Here is a 15,869-nt window from a genome sequence, read left to right on the forward strand (position 1 = left end):
TCCACTTCTGGTACTCAGCATAACAAACAGGATTGAACTCTTCAGAGCCTGTTCTGTCTTGATTCCTAAACATTCCTGCAATTTGAGGGCCAGATTCTTCCACCCTTACTCCTGGAGAGTAGTATTTGGCTCTGCACATCAGCACTCACTGACAACGATGCTTAACGGATTATTGTTCACTGTATCAATGGCACAGCCTCTGTTTGCTCTGATACAAAAGGTGTCATGTCCCAGGCTTTAGGAGCATCAAAAATTATAAATTAATTAATAAATAACTTACCCCTACCCATCCAGATTCCACCCCCATATCCCAACCAACACATACTCTAACCAGGCTCCGCCCAGATGATTCAGCGGGCCTGGGGCAAAGCAATTTCGGGGGCCCCTTCCATAAAAAAAGTTGCACTACTATAGAATACTGTATTCTTGTGGGGGCCTCTGCGAGTTCCGGGGCATAGGGCACATTGCCCCACTTGTCCCCCCCATCGCCCCGGACGGCCCTGACTCTAAACCACCTGCACTGTCCTTATCCCATCTGTAAAAGCAATGGAGAATAGCTATGCCTTGCAATCTGCCTGTTTAGTCAACAGACTCAAGCTCTGGACGAAGGACGAAGTTGGCAGTCCTGTACTGAAAACAGCCTGGCACCAGTCCTGCCCTTTTAAGCCAAGAAGCTGCCAGCTGCTGAATTTTGGGGGTTGGTTTGAAGCTCAGAGGGAATAAACCTCAGGCAAACAGAAGCTGAGAAAGTTTGTTGCCCCGTGAAAACAATCACGGACCCTGAGGTCTTGTGCAGGTCTGGGCACTCACTGTTGGTTGTCTATTGTTTTTCTAGAGGGGGAGAACTGGAGATGGATGGTAATATTCATTCAGGTTCTGGTGTGTGTCTCTTCCATCTTGCTGTTCGCTGCAACTGTTCTCTGGATGCATGAGGAAGGTAGAGTCTCCCTGGCTCTAATACTAACAAATGGGTCTGCTTCAGATTGTAAGGAGATAAATGAGGTGAATTGAATGAGTCTATGAAGAGAGAAGAAACCTACAGTTAATCAACGGGGAGGGTGATCAGATTCAGAGTCACATCTGGAGCTTGTGTAAATAAACATAGTTCCAGTGAAGCCAGTGGAACTGCACGGATTTACTCCAGCTCAGGATCTGACCCTCAGTAAAAAAACAGGACAGCTGTTGCATGCAGGGGGAAGGAAAGGTAGCACCAGCAGTGATGTTGGTGGGTTTCAAAGAGGAATGTGCTAGGCTTTGGGCATTTGGGGATGGTGGAGGACTGATACAAGGGGGTGGGGGTGGTATGGTGGCTCATTTCAGGGCAAGGAGAGTAGTTCAGCTACATATGGCAGGATTGGCTGGGGTGGACCTTCAGGTGCATGTGTACTCAGTCACCCTGTTGTGAGTTTCACTGGCTGACCTAGGTAGTAGCCTCATCAGGTGGCCGGGGTCAGCAGGGTGACAAAAGCTAGGATATTACACCGTATTTCAGAAACCTTCCAGAGACATGCATGAATGCCAGAACTGGGCAACTGAGAAATAGGTTGTGTGAAAAATGAAGGAAAGCTTTAATCTTCCTATGCAATGAGAACTGGGCATCAAAATGGCCCCACGCAATCCAGTCCGCTGAGACAAGGTCATGGAAGTAACACTCTTTTAGCAGCAAGGTCTTGGGAACTGGTATGTATCCGACATCGTAGATACTGGTTGCCACAGTTGATCAGGAAATGGGCACATCTTGTAGATGTTTCAGAGTAGCTTAGGATGGGAGAAGAGGGAGCAGCAGGGGTAGTTGATATATAATACGGGTGTGATCTATATGTTGACTGAAGGTTTTGGTTTATAGTGAATTCTACCCAGTGTTGCCTCTTGGGATGAAACTGAAACCTCCTTTAAGCTGTAATGCCACTGCCTGCAGCACTAAGCACTATCCCTTTTCCAGTCACTTTTCCAGTCCACAGGTGCAATTGTTTCCCCACTATAAACTTCATCTCCATCCCGGGAGCCAAACTCTTCCATCTGCTATGCCCCTGTACCCCACTGACTTCACCGACCTCACTGTGATGTCACTGGTGTAATTGAGGCCAGACTGTAGCCCCATCTGTATAGTGCCCACACCCAATAATGATCTCTCGCAGACATTCACCTTCACTAAGCCAGATTAACCATATCAGTCTCTCTAATTCTGGTTTAATTCTCCCAGGTCCCTCTGCTGCCTTCATACTGCTTGAGATTTTGCTTGTGTATGTGATAAAAGTAACGGCCCTGATATCAGCAACGTTGGTGTATCAGCCTGCAAAGCTCAGTGGATTTAAGACCAAACCATGTGAGTCATTCTATGTATGATTCAGCTACTGGGGGACAGGTGGTGAACTGATTTATTTCCTAAATGGGATTGAGGAAAGACCCTGACAGGCCTCACTAAGTTAGAGGAAAGGGCTGTATAGGGGGCTTTTACTGGTACTAATATTGACATACACTCACTCTGCAGCCCATTCCCTTCACATTCACTGCAAGGCCTATCCAACATCTAACTCTTAACCTGCCCTGCCCCAAACACATGACTTGAAAAGGTGGAAATATGGGCTGAGGAGAGGGCAGCATTAAAAGACGTGGAATTCGCTTCTGAAACCTCTGGGTCATGAATCAGCATATTGGATGTATCGGTCACTTTACTGCAGTGAGGGGTGAGATAGCACTAGCTATGCGGAAGGGATGAGTGAGAGACTGAAGTTATAATCAGGTGGAGCTCAGCAGCTCGATGATGACCAGCAGAGCTGTAGGATGGCTTGTCTGTCTGCGTAGCTGTTGAATTTGCACTGCCTTTTTAAAATATCAGCTGCCACTAGATGAGATTTGATTCCCAAACTTCCTGTCCATTTGTTTCATTAACTCTGATTTGTAATAGAACACAAAGCCCCATGATTTGACCCGCTTACTGCATGAGACACTCCTTGGAATCATGCTCTTGTACATAGCAGAAATGTCCTCATACAGGAACTTTTATAATGCATTTGTCTGTCTGCCATCACATGTTTCCCTCCCTATCACAGGGCAGCGTGTCATCCTGGACTCAGCAGCCCCTGGAGCAGTGATATTAGTGGTCCTGTTTGCCAGCCTCCTACTCCAGAAAATCTCTCAGCTCCAAGGTGAGAACAGACCCTCTAGTGACCTATGTTTACACTGCATGTTTCCCTGAGAACAAACCCTCACCTCTGAGAGCCGGAGGCTCTGCATGGGTGGTTCTTGCTGTAGAGCCTGGTGTAGTGACCCCTCATCGCTGGGAGCCACTTCTATCAAGACATGAGGACAGTGCACATGAACGCTGAATGTGTCTGTGCTGCATAAGTATCCACACACAGCACGGCGGCGAACAGCAGAGGCTAACAGAGGGAGTTTGCCTGGGATCTGTCTGAGAGGAGGTACGCTAAGTGCTGCATTGGGGGGCTGTGTTGATGATTATCTGAGTGTCTGTTGCAGGGGACAATTTGTCAGTTTGTCAGTTGGACTGTGTGCTTGATTGTTTGATTGTTTGTACAGTGTGAATTGGGAGAGCTTTGTTCCAGGTGGGCCTTGAGTGGGCCTGACTGCTATAAAAAGGCAGTCAGCAGCGAACCAGCTGAGCGGCGACAGCAGAGGCTAACAGAGGGTGTTTGCCTGGGAGTTCGCCTGGGGAGAGCCCACTGAGGCTTTCATCTCGCGGACTTCCGTGAGTTGCTGCAACAGCTGAGGAAGCTCTTAGAAGGAAGAAATAATGGAAGGTGAGCATTCAGCTGTTGTAACCTGGACAGGTTGTGCCATGTTTGTCTATCTTCCACAGGACAGAAGCGATTTTGTCTGTACAAAGTGCAAGCAGGTTTCCATATGGAAGAGAAGGTTTGAGATCTGGAGCAACAAGTATCAATCCTGCGTTGCATAAGAGAAAATGAAGATTTCCTGGACAGACATCAGGATATGCTTCTATGGGCACAACGTCTTGAAGAATCGGAGCAGGCTGTGCAGAGGGGAGAGAGGGACGGTGAAGAAATTTGGCAGCATGTGACCTCCAGAAGAAGAAAGAGGAGCATCCATGTACCAGCAGTGGAGATATAATGAGCAACTGTTTTCATTTCCTTTCCACAGGTACTAATGCGGAGAGTGGAGTAGATGGTACATCTGAGAGAAAGGAGCAGAAGGAGACTCCACTGATTGGAAGGCACGAGATGCACTGTCCTAGGGATGGGGGTTCCACAACCACCACTCCCAAGAGAAGGAGGAGGGTGGGGTGGTTGAGGACTCCCTCCTCAGGGGGACTGAGTCATCTATCTGCCGCCCCGACTGAGAAAACCGAGAGGTCTGCTGCTTGCCAGGAGCTAGGATTCACAATGTGACAGAGAGACTGCTGAGACTCATCAAGTCCTCAGATCGCTACCCCTGCCTGCTTCTCCACGTGGGCACCAATGATACTGCCAAGAATGACCTTGAGCGGATCACTGCAGACTACGTTGCTCTGGGAAGAAGGATAAAGGAGTTTGAGGCACAAGTGGTGTTCTCATCCATCCTCCCTTTGCAGGGAAAAGGCCTGGGTAGGCAGCGTCAAATTGTGGAAGTCAACGAATGGCTACGCAGGTGGTGTTGGAGAGAAGGCTTTGGATTCTTCGACCATGGTATGGTGTTCCAAGAAGGAGGAGTGCTAGGCAGAGACGGGTTCCACCTAACGAAGAGAGGGAAGAGCATCTTCACAAGCAGGCTGGCTAACCTAGTGAGGAGGGCTTTAAACTAGGTTCACCGGGGGAAGGAGACCAAATCCCTGAGGTAAGTGGGGAAATGGGATACCAGGAGGAAGCACGAGCAGGAGAGTGCAAGAGGGGAGGACTCCTGTCTCAGACCGAGAAAGCAGGACAATCAGCAAGTTATCTTAAGTGCCTATACACAAATGCAAGAAGCCTGGGAAACAAGCAGGGAGAACTGGAAGTCCTGGCACAGTCAAGGAACTATGATGTGATTGGAATAACAGAGACTTGGTGGGATAACTCACATGACTGGAGTACTGTCATGGATGGATATAAACTGTTCAGGAAGGACAGGCAGGGCAGAAAAGGTGGGGGAGTTGCATTGTATGTAAGAGAGCAGTATGACTGCTCAGAGCTCTGGTATGAAACTGCAGAAAAACCTGAGAGTCTCTGGATTAAGTTTACAAGGGTGATGTTGTGGTGGGAGTCTGCTATAGACCACCAGACCAGGGGGATGAGTTGGATGAGGTTTTCTTCTGGCAACTAGCAGAAGTTACTAGATCGCAGGCCCTGGTTCTCATGGGAGACTTCAGTCACCCTGATATCTGCTGGGAGAGCAATACAGCGGTGCACAGACAATCCAGGAAGTTTTTGGAAAGTGTAGGGGACAATTTCCTGGTCCAAGTGCTGGAGGAACCAACTAGGGACAGAGCTCTCCTTGACCTGCTGCTCACAAACAGAGAAGAGTTAGTAGGGGAAGCTAAAGTGGATGGGAACCTGGGAGGCAGTGACCATGAGATGATCGAGTTAGGATCCTGACACAAGGAAAAAAGGAGAGCAGCAGAATACGGACCCTGGATTTCAGAAAAGCAAACTTTGACTCCCTCAGGGAGCTGATGGGCAGGATCTCCTGGAAAATAACATGAGAGGGAAAGGAGTCCAGGAGAGCCGGCTGTATTTTAAAGAATCCTTATTGAGGTTGCAGGAAAAAAACATCCTGATGTGTAGGAAGAATAGCAAATATGGCAGGCTACCAGCTTGGCTTAACAGTGAAATCCTTGCTGATCTTAAATGCAAAAAAGAAGCTTACAAGAAGTGGAAGATTGGACAAATGACCAGGGAGGAGTATAAAAATATTGCTCAGGCATACAGGAGTGAAATCAGGAAGGCCAAATCACACTTGGAGTTGCAGCTAGCAAGAGATGTTAAGAGTAATGTTACCGAAATATCGGGTCTGCCTAGCTGAGAGCCTGACAGGGAAAAGGAAATAACAGCCTGACAGGGAATAGGAAAAGATGCTTTATTCTACAGAAGAAAGGAGAGTCTTGTACCTTGGTACAAAAGACTCTGTTCCATACAAATTTCACAAGCCTTTTATACACTTTTAGACAAAGACCCTTGTGTGTTAACACTTGATTGGTAGGTGTCAAACCCCGCACTCTGTTATCTGGTTAGTAAAAACTGGTTTGAAGCAAGTTTTCTCTGCTTTGAGGCAGAAGAGAAAAAAACAGTTCAAAAGTTCAGGGTACTGTGTATGTGAGGCTTCTGCTTCCCCCTAATGGCCAAACCGTTAGTTGTTAGGAGGGTTACCAGTAACTTTCACAGTAACAAGAAGGGTTTCTTCAGGTATGTTAGCAACAAGAAGAAAGTCGAGGAAAGTGTGGGCCCCTTACTGAATGAGGGAGGCAACCTAGTGACAGAGGATGTGGAAAAAGCTAATGTACTCAATTGGTTTTTTTGCCTCTGTCTTCACAAACAAGGTCAGCTCCCAGACTGCTGCACTGGGCAGCACAGTATGGGGAGAAGATGACCAGCCCTCTGTGAAGAAAGAAGCGGTTCGGGACTATTTAGAAAAACTTGATGAGCACAAGTCCATGGGGCCGGATGCACTGCATCCGAGGGTGCTAAAGGAGTTGGCGGATGTGATTGCAGAGCCATTGGCCATTATCTTTGAAAACTCATGGCGATCAGGGGAGATCCCGGATGACTGGAAAAAGGCTACTGTAGTGCCCATCTTTAAAAAAGGGAAGAAGGTGAATCCAGGGAACTACAGGCCAGTCAGCCTCACCTCAGTCCCTGGAAAAATCATGGAGCAGGTCCTCAAGGAATCAATTCTGAAGCACTTAGAGGAGAGGAAAGTAATCAGGAACAGTCAGCATGGATTCACCAAGAGCAAGTCATGCCTGACTAACCTAATTGCCTTCTATGAGGAGATAACTGGGTCTGTGGATGAGGGGAATGCAGTGGACATGTTATTCCTTGACTTTAGCAAAGCTTTTGATACAGTCTCCCACAGTATTCTTGCCATCAAGTTAAAGAAGTATGGGCTGGATGATTGCACTATAAGGTGGATAGAAAGCTAGCTAGATCGTCGGGCTCAACAGGTAGTGATCAATGGCTCCGTGTCTAGTTGGCAGCCGGTTTCAAGTGGAGTGCCCCAAGGGTCAGTCCTGGGGCCAGTTTTGTTCAATATCTTCATTAATGATGTGGAGGATGGCATGGACTGCACTCTCAGCAAGTTTGCAGATGACACTAAACTGGGAAGAGTGGTAGATACTCTAGAGGGTAGGGATAGGATACAGAGGGGCCTAGACAAATTAGAGGACTGGGCCAAAAGAAACCTGATGAGGTTCAACAAGGACAAGTGCAGAGTCCTGCACTTAGGACTGAAGAATCCCATTGCCTGTTACAGACGAGGGACCGAATGGCTAGGAAGCAGTTCTGTAGAAAAGGACTTACGGGTTACAGTGGATGAGAAGCTGGATATGAGTCAGCAATGTGCCCTTGTTGCGAAGAAGGGTAACGGCATTTTGGGCTGTATAAGTAGGGGCATTGCCAGCAGATCGAGGGATGTGATCATTCCCCTCTATTCGACATTGGTGCTACTTCATCTGGAGTACTGTGTCCAGTTTTGGGTCCCACACTACAAGAAGGATGTGGAAAAATTGGAAAGAGTCCAGCGGAGGGCAACAAAAATGATTAGGGGGCTGGAGCACATGACTTATGAGGAGAGGCTGAGGGAACTTGGATTGTTTAGTCTGCAGAAGAGAAGAATGAGGGGGGATTTGATAGCTGCTTTCAGCTACCTGAAAAGGGGTTCCAAAGAGGATGGATCTAGACTGTTCTCAGTGGTACCTGATAACAGAACAAGGAGTAATGGTCTCAAGTTGCAGTGGGGGAGGTTTAGGTTGGATATTAGGAAAAACTTTGTCACTCAGAGAGTGATGATATACTGGAATGGGTTGCCTAGGGAAGTGGTGGAATCCCCTTCCTTAGAAGTTTTTAAGGTCAGGTTTGACAAAGCCCTGGCTGGGATGATTTGGTTGGGAATTGGTCCTGCTTTGAGAAGGGGGTTAGACTAGTTCAGGCCTGCACAACTCGTAAAGCCGGAAGGGCCACATTACTCCAAAGAAAACAGCTGAGGGCCGAACCCCCCCCCCGGCCCCGCGGAAACACCCCCCCAGCACCTCCCGGCCCCATGAAAATACCCCGCCCCAGCACCGCCCAGCCCTGTAGAAACAAACCCTCCTTCCCCAGCTCTGCCCCACCAAAAGAGGAAGGTTGAGGGTGGGCAGGTGATACTTGATTTTAAATCAACCAGGGGCTCCCAGCTGAAGAGGTGGCTGGGAGCCCTCAGGGGCAAATTAAAGGGCCCAGGGCTCTGGCGGCTGGGGGAACCCAGAGCTTTGCGGGGCTGGGGCAGGGATTTAAAGGGCCCAGAGCTCCTGCTGCTGAGGGGAGCCCGAGCCCTTTAAATCCCAGCCCCAGCCCATCTGCTGGAGCCGCGGCCGGGATTCAAAGGGCTCTGGACTGCCCGCAGCGGCGGGGAGCCCTGAGCCCTTTAAATCTCAGCCGCACCCGGGAATCTCTGCAGGCAGCCCAGAGCCCTTTGAATCCTGGCTGTGGCTGGCATTTAAAGGGCACTGGGCTCCCCACGGCTGCAGGCAGCCCAGAGCCCTTTGAATCCCAGCCGTGGCTGAGATTTAAAGAGCTCAGGGATTCTTGCCGCTGCGGGCAGCCCAGAGCCTTTTGAATCCTGGCCGTGGCTGGGATTTAAAGGGCTCTGGGCTCCCCATCGCTGCGGGCAGCCCAGAGCCCTTTGATTCCCGGTTGCAGCTGAGATTTAAAGGCGTCTGGGCTGCCAGCCACTGCCAGCAGGCCAGAGCCCTTTGATTCCCAGCTGCGGCTGAGATTTAAAGGGCTCTGGGCTCCCAGCCTTTGCCGGCCGCCCAGAGCCCTTTGAATCCCGGCCATGGCTGAGATTTAAAGGGCTCTGGGCTCCCCGCCGCTGCGGGCAGCCCAGAGCCCTTTGAATCTCGGCTGCGGCTGGGATTTAAAGGGCTCTGGGCTCCCCATGGCTGCGGGCAGCCCAGAGCTCTTTTATTCCCAGCCACGGCTGGGATTTAAAGGGCTCTGGGCTCCCCGTGGCTGTGGGCAGCCGAGAGCCCTTTGATTCCTGGCCACGGCTGGGATTTAAAGGGCTCTGGGCTCCCCGTGGCTGCGGGCAGCCGAGAGCCCTTTGATTCCTGGCCGCGGCAGGGATTCAAAGGGCTCTGGGCTGCCCACAGAGCGCTGTGTGCACAGGATTTAGAATCCCCCCGTGGGCAGCACAGTGAGCCTCCGCGGGCCGCATGCGGCCCGCAGGCCGTATGTTGTGCAGGCCTGGACTAGATGACCTCCTGAGGTCCCTTCCAACCCTGATATTCTATGATTCTGTCCTGACCCCCAAAGTCCCATCCCGCTGTGCCCTTGGCTCAGCAGAAAACCTAGGAAGGATTTTCAGGAGGTCTGTCTCACCTTTGTTCACTCAAAAGTCCTGGTCAGGGATCTGGAGTGGACGTCCCCAGGGCAGCACACTTGACTCTTGTGTATTATTATAAAATATAGATATTCCGGTTCTCTCCTCCCACAGACATGTCTTAGCCCTACAGAGGTCTGGCTTAAATGCAAGTTTATGTCTTACATTTTAGCTCCCCAGTGATTTCTTTGAATAAATGTGCAAGCTACTGACAAGCTGTAACTTGCTCTTTTTTTAAAAAAACACATACAGACAGAGGCTGCTCACAGACTGTAGATCTGACAGGCTACGCAGTCACCTCAGCTGTAATCTCTCTCTTTGGCCTGATAACCCTCTTCATTTGGTGTGAGTATCCTTCTGGTTTCATTCCAGGCTCTGTATGGTCATAATTTCCTGCCTCTCTCTTTCCTTGGTAACTTTGTGTATGGCTCTCTCACTTCCCCATGCTCCAACTGACCTGGCTACAGTCAATGCCCTGGGAGATGTCTTTGACTAGGGGACAGGTTTTTAAAGGTATTTAGGCACCTAACAGTTCAGATAGGTGCCTCATGGGGTTTTCAGCGCCCAGGACACCTAGCTCTGTTGTTGTGCACCTAAATATCTTTAACAAGATGGCCCTAAATGAAGTGCTCAAGCGGGTACCTCTGTCCCTGTGGAGACTGAATGTACACTGCAGGCAGGAAGCAGTGGTAATTGGAAGACTGCAGGGATACCTATGCTAATCTTACCAGTTTGGGCACAAATAGTGAAGCTGCAGCAGCACAGGCTACAGCACCGGCTGTACAAGCCAGCCCGGAACCTAGAGTCTATGCTCAGTCACTGTTGCTGCAGTATCAGTGTTATGGGAATCCAAGCTAGCTCAGGCGTGTCTACACATACTGCAGTCACACCTCCAAAACCTATGTCCACATTGCAGTTGATCTCCTTCCCTCGAGATTGTCTCTCCAGGGATTGTCCCTACCAACAGTTACCCATCCAGTTGCCTTGAAATAAAAGCAAGGTTTTATTTGGCATAGAAATTGCAAGAGTAAAATTGGACTAAATGTTAAACAGAACAAAATTAGTGTAAGGACTGAATAACTGCCTAGCTCACTGTGGCAAATTGTTCAGCTGTCCTGTATTGAGTGTTAAAGTCTTTCATCTTAACTGCCATTTGTCTGTCCCCCACTGCTCAGATGCCCAGTTAGTTTGTATGTGTCTCTTACATTCCCCCGCAAGTCTGTGTATTTATAGTTCTTGGATTCTGTGGCCTTTTGATGTGAACCACTGTCTCTAGCTGTTGTTGTGTCACTTTAGATCTGTGAGCAGATAAAGGTATGTCTCAGTTACAATGCACTCGAGCAGTCTAGATTTCCTTCCTTTCCTACCCCATCTACCAACTCTCCTGGGATGCTGTTCTCAAGATATGCAACTTCTTGTGCATTTTTCTCATCATTCTCCTGGTTATCGCAGAGCACTTTGCAACACATGTATTAACATCTGGGAGTTCTTCCAAAAGCCATTGCTGCCCTGGGGAAGAGACTCTGAGAGTATGTTGTTTTCTTGAAGTTAATCTGTACCATATCAATAGCTCTTCCTCCCGCAGTGTCTGAAATACCAGCAAGAGCAAATGCCGCTGGAGATTCTAGTAAATCAGATTAGTACCAGGTAATTAAGAGAGGGTAAAGTGCAGGTGATGGGGAATATTAGACAGGAAATTTAATTTTCCCACTCACATTCCTGCCTTTGACTCTAAAATCCCAACATTTCCACCTTATGGTGGAAAGGGAGGATCTGACAACTCGTGTTCTCTAAAAGACTCTGATTTGCACTCCTCTCTACAGCTGGGCTCCCTTAAAATGCCATAGAAAGGTGCAGTCACCCTCTACACAAAGTGTGACTTATATAAAACACAACACACAGGCTAACCAGCCTCTCGCTGCTTTGCAGATCACAGGAGCCAAAGAGACCAAAGAGAAAATAAACGACATTCCAAAGAGGAAGCAGACCAGGAGGTAGCAGCCTTGTAACTCACTTTTTATTGTCTATATGTTGAGTTTCCTCTGCCCGTTCAGTTGTAAATTATTATGATAATTATTATTTAACTTACCACCTATACAATTGTGACGAACTGGGAAAGTTCTTAATGTTTGCTCTGAATACTGTGTTGGTGCCTCAGTGTCCCCATGGCAGTTCTTAAATATCTGGCAGAGCAAAGGGCCAGTGCACCTAAATGCCTGACACTCTGTCTCCTAGCAACTGATGGCCTGGGCCCCTCCTCTGCAAAGGTGCCAGCTGAAGGTGTTGGAGACAAAGGGATCAGGTGACCTCCTGGCCCGGGAAAGGGGCTGAGCAGAGAGGAGGGGCTGGGAGGGGTGGTTAGTCTGGAGCTGGCTGGGGTCAAGGGTGGAGGGCAGACCTGGGGGTCTGGCTCACTGCCCCCCAGAATGGACCCAGCCGAGGGGTCCGGTTCGCTGTATCTACAAGCTCTGTTTTAGACCCTGTTCCTGTCATCGAATAAACCTCTGTTTTACTGGCTGGCTGAGAGTCACGTCTGACTGCAAAGTGGGGGTGCAGGATCCGGAGGCTTCCCCAGGACACCGCTGGGGTGGGCTCGCTGTGGGAAGCGCACAGAGGGGCAGAGGATGCTGAATGCTCCAAGGAGAGACCCAGGAGGTGAAGCCGTGTGAGCTTCTTGCCCTGAACAAGTCTGCTCCAAGGGACAGGAGGCTCCCCAAAGTCCTGACTGGCTTGGTGGGGAGCAGTTCCAGAGCATCGCCCGGTGACTCCGTGACAACAATGCAGGGGAGGGGCCTGGCTTTAACCCACCAAAGTCAGGAAACTTGGAGCCAGAGCTGAAAAGCCTGGAAGTTGTGGTTCTGAATAATTATATAACCCGTATCAGGATTTTAGCTGGGCTTTCTTTCCCTCCCACCCAAGAACATGAAGAGTGCTGAACCTTAACTTATTGTCAGCTTTGAGTTGACCTCCATTGTCACCTGCAGCCACAGGGCTTCTCTACGCTCCAAAAACTAACAGAACTCGGGTATTTTAAACTTGGAATGTTATTTTCCCCCAGTTATATCGCCATGGTAACAGGGTGCAAGCCGAGCATTGTAACATCTGGTTTCCCTGGCTGTTCTGAAGCAGAATGTGTCCAGAAGCTAACTCCAGACCGTTGTCAACAAGCTGTAAGCTGAAATAGCCACCCATTCAACAGGGCTGCCACCCATTCAAGCACAATGTGGGGAAGTCTGATTTTAGGGAGTCTTTAGGCTGTCAAACTTATTTAAAAGTAATGATCACAATCCCATTATTTGCAGTGGTCGTGTAGCCATGCCAGTCCCAGGATATTAAAGAGACAAAGTAGGGCAGGTAACATCTTTCATTGGGCCAACTTCTGTTGGGGAGAGAGACAAGCTTTTGAATTTACTCAGAGCTCTTCTTCGGGTCACTGTAGCTTGAAAGCTCATCTTTTGCCAACAGAAGTTGGTCCAATAAAAGAGGTTTCCTCCCTCACCTTGTCTCTTGTACTCCTGTTAACATTCCTACTGCAGTGGCTACTGAAAGGCCTCAACCATGGTCAGTGTCCCACTGTGCTAGGCTTTGTATGTACACACAGCAAGACAGTCCTAGCCCTATAAAGTGAATGCAGAGCTACACTCTTCCCACAGGGTTTCCTTGCTGCTCTTGTTTTCCAGCAGAGATGACCATGGCCCAACAAGATCTCCAAAATTCCAGTTTTATTCACAAGTTCTCTTAGTGAGTTTTACCATTGCCCAGGAACTGCTGGCATGCAAGTAGCAATAAGGGGGTTTGAAATCCTTTCCCTGTCTGTGCAGGTCCCTACCACTGTTCTGAAAGATTTATGGAAGTTCTGAGTTCCCCAGTGCCCCATGATAAGGCTGGCACTGAGCCCCAGCAGTGGGAGGCGATAGGGCACACTTCATGAACATACATATGTTGTGCAGGTGCAGCAGGAGCTTCGGGAAGACATGCTGCAGCGGCCGTAAAGAGCATTCCCTAGTCTCATGCCACTAGGAATGATCCAGAAGAAGCTACAATCAAATTTGGAAACCTGTCGTCATTATGGCCAGCTCTCGGAAACACCCATACCTAAGTCTGGTTAAGGCTTCCTCTTGCAAGCCTGTGTGGTTGGTTGCTTATAAACGTTGCCAAAATTTAACCACCTGGGTTGAAATTTTCACTGTCAGGACTCTACTCAGGCTCAGTCCCCCCTCCCACCCCAGAATTTCACTAAAAAATGGCTCCGCTGTTGCTGTTTCCCTTAGGGGGAATAGGAACTTTTCTGCTAATGTTAACCAAGTATTTTTCCACACATTTCTTTGAAGTACTTTCGTTCCTCTGTGTTTTTTAAGCAGGGATTTGAAATTGGGCAAAGTGACAGGCTGGGGTCAGAGGTGCCTTTTAAGATTCTCATGAAAACACTTAAGGCTAGTCTAAACTATAAGCGCTATAGCAGTGCAGCTGCGCTGCAGCGTGTCTGGTGAAGATGCTCTATGCCGAAGAGAGAGAGCTGTCCTGTCAGTACAGTGCTGTTCCCAGGAGCACTTAGGTCAGTGTAAATTATGTCGATGAGAGTGGTGGCTTGTTCACTCTGCTTTTCCACTGCCTTGGGTTAACAATTCTCTGCACATCAGAGCTTTTATTAGCGGGAGAGGCCTCTTCCTGGGGGAGTATCAGTCTAACTCCCCACCCTGCCCCCCCACCGCCATTCATTTGCAGATGTCTGTAACTAAGAGGTAACACAGGATCACTCCTACCAGGACTGGTTGCAGAATACAGCCCTGTAGGGTAACAAAGTGACTGGGAGTTGGGTTTGCCATCTCAGTTTTGTTGAAGATGGACAAAGCACACAGAGGTAGCATGACTAACCATTAGCCCCAGGGACGGCCTTAGGGCCAGGCAAACAGGACCCATGCCCAGGACGCTGTAGCCAGGAGAGGCGACAAAAGGGGATCTGGCCTCCCTTGGCCTGCTGTGACTGGACTCCTCTCTTCTCCATCCCCTCCTTCGCACTGGAGCGTGGGCTTCTCCCTGCCCCCCTGGCCCCCTCCCTCATAGACTCATAGACTCTAGGACTGGAAGGGACCTCGAGAGGTCATCGAGTCCAGTCCCCTGCCCTCATGGCAGGACCAAATACTGTCTAGACCATCCCTAATAGACATTTATCTAACCTACTCTTAAATATCTCCAGAGATGGAGATTCCACAACTTCCCTAGGCAATCTATTCCAGTGTTTAACTACCCTGACAGGAACTTTTTCCTAATGTCCAACCTAAATCTCCCTTGCTGCAGTTTAAGCCCATTGCTTCTTGTTCTATCATTGGAGGCTAAGGTGAACAAGTTTTCTCCCTCCTCCTGATGACACCCTTTTAGATACCTGAAAACTGCTATCATGTCCCCTCTCAGTCTTCTCTTTTCCAAACTAAACAAACCCAATTCCTTCAGTCTTCCTTCATAGGTCATGTTCTCAAGACCTTTAATCATTCTTGTTGCTCTTCTCTGGACCCTCTCCAATTTCTCCACATCTTTCTTGAAATGCGGTGCCCAGAACTGGACACAATACTCCAGCTGAGGCCTGACCAGCACAGAGTAAAGCGGAAGAATGACTTCTCGTGTCTTGTTTACAACACACCTGTTACTGCATCCCAGAATCACGTTTGCTTTTTTTGCAACAGTATCACACTGTTGACTCATATTAAGCTTGTGGTCTACTATGACCCCTAGATCTCTTTCTGCCATACTCCTTCCTAGACAGTCTCTTCCCATTCTTTATGTGTGAAACTGATTGTTCCTTCCTAAGTGGAGCACTTTGCATTTATCTTTATTGAACTTCATCCTGTTTACCTCAGACCATTTCTCCAATTTGTCCAGATCATTTTGAATTTTGATCCTGTCCTCCAAAGCAGTTGCAATCCCTCCCAGTTTGGTATCGTCCGCAAACTTAATAAGCGTACTTTCTATGCCAACATCTAAATCGTTGATGAAGATATTGAACAGAACCGGTCCCAAAACAGACCCCTGCGGAACCCCACTTGTTATACCTTTCCAGCAGGATTGGGAGCCATTAACAACTACTCTCTGAGTACGGTTATCCAGCCAGTTATGCACCCACCTTATAGTAGCCCCATCTAAATTGTACTTTCCTAGTTTATCTATAAGAATATCATGCGAGACTGTATCAAATGCCTTACTAAAGTCTAGGTATATCACATCCACCGCTTCTCCCTTATCCACAAGGCTCGTTATCCTATCAAAGAACGCTATCAGATTAGTTTGACACGATTTGTTCTTTACAAATCCATGCTGGCTATTCCCTATCACCTTACCACCTTCCAAGTGTTTGCAGATGATTT

The 15,869-nt window shown here is 48.6% G+C and overlaps 1 protein-coding gene across 1 annotated transcript in view; it reads left to right on the forward strand.

Annotated features, from left to right (window-relative positions):
* Positions 1 to 14,549, forward strand: part of LOC127056480 (uncharacterized) — a 29,164-nt gene extending 14,615 nt beyond the window's left edge. Inside the window, exons 6-11 of the mRNA XM_050964365.1 lie at positions 836 to 937; positions 2,204 to 2,326; positions 3,054 to 3,149; positions 9,763 to 9,855; positions 11,440 to 11,504; positions 13,461 to 14,549. Coding sequence (XP_050820322.1) covers positions 836 to 937; positions 2,204 to 2,326; positions 3,054 to 3,149; positions 9,763 to 9,855; positions 11,440 to 11,504; positions 13,461 to 13,502 — 521 coding nt within the window. The 3' untranslated portion in view covers positions 13,503 to 14,549. The remainder of the gene's footprint in view (positions 1 to 835; positions 938 to 2,203; positions 2,327 to 3,053; positions 3,150 to 9,762; positions 9,856 to 11,439; positions 11,505 to 13,460) is intronic.
* The last annotated feature ends 1,320 nt before the right edge of the window (positions 14,550 to 15,869 follow it).

Source organism: Gopherus flavomarginatus, chromosome 8 (genome assembly GCF_025201925.1).
Source record: "Gopherus flavomarginatus isolate rGopFla2 chromosome 8, rGopFla2.mat.asm, whole genome shotgun sequence".
Lineage (NCBI taxonomy): Eukaryota > Metazoa > Chordata > Testudines > Testudinidae > Gopherus > Gopherus flavomarginatus.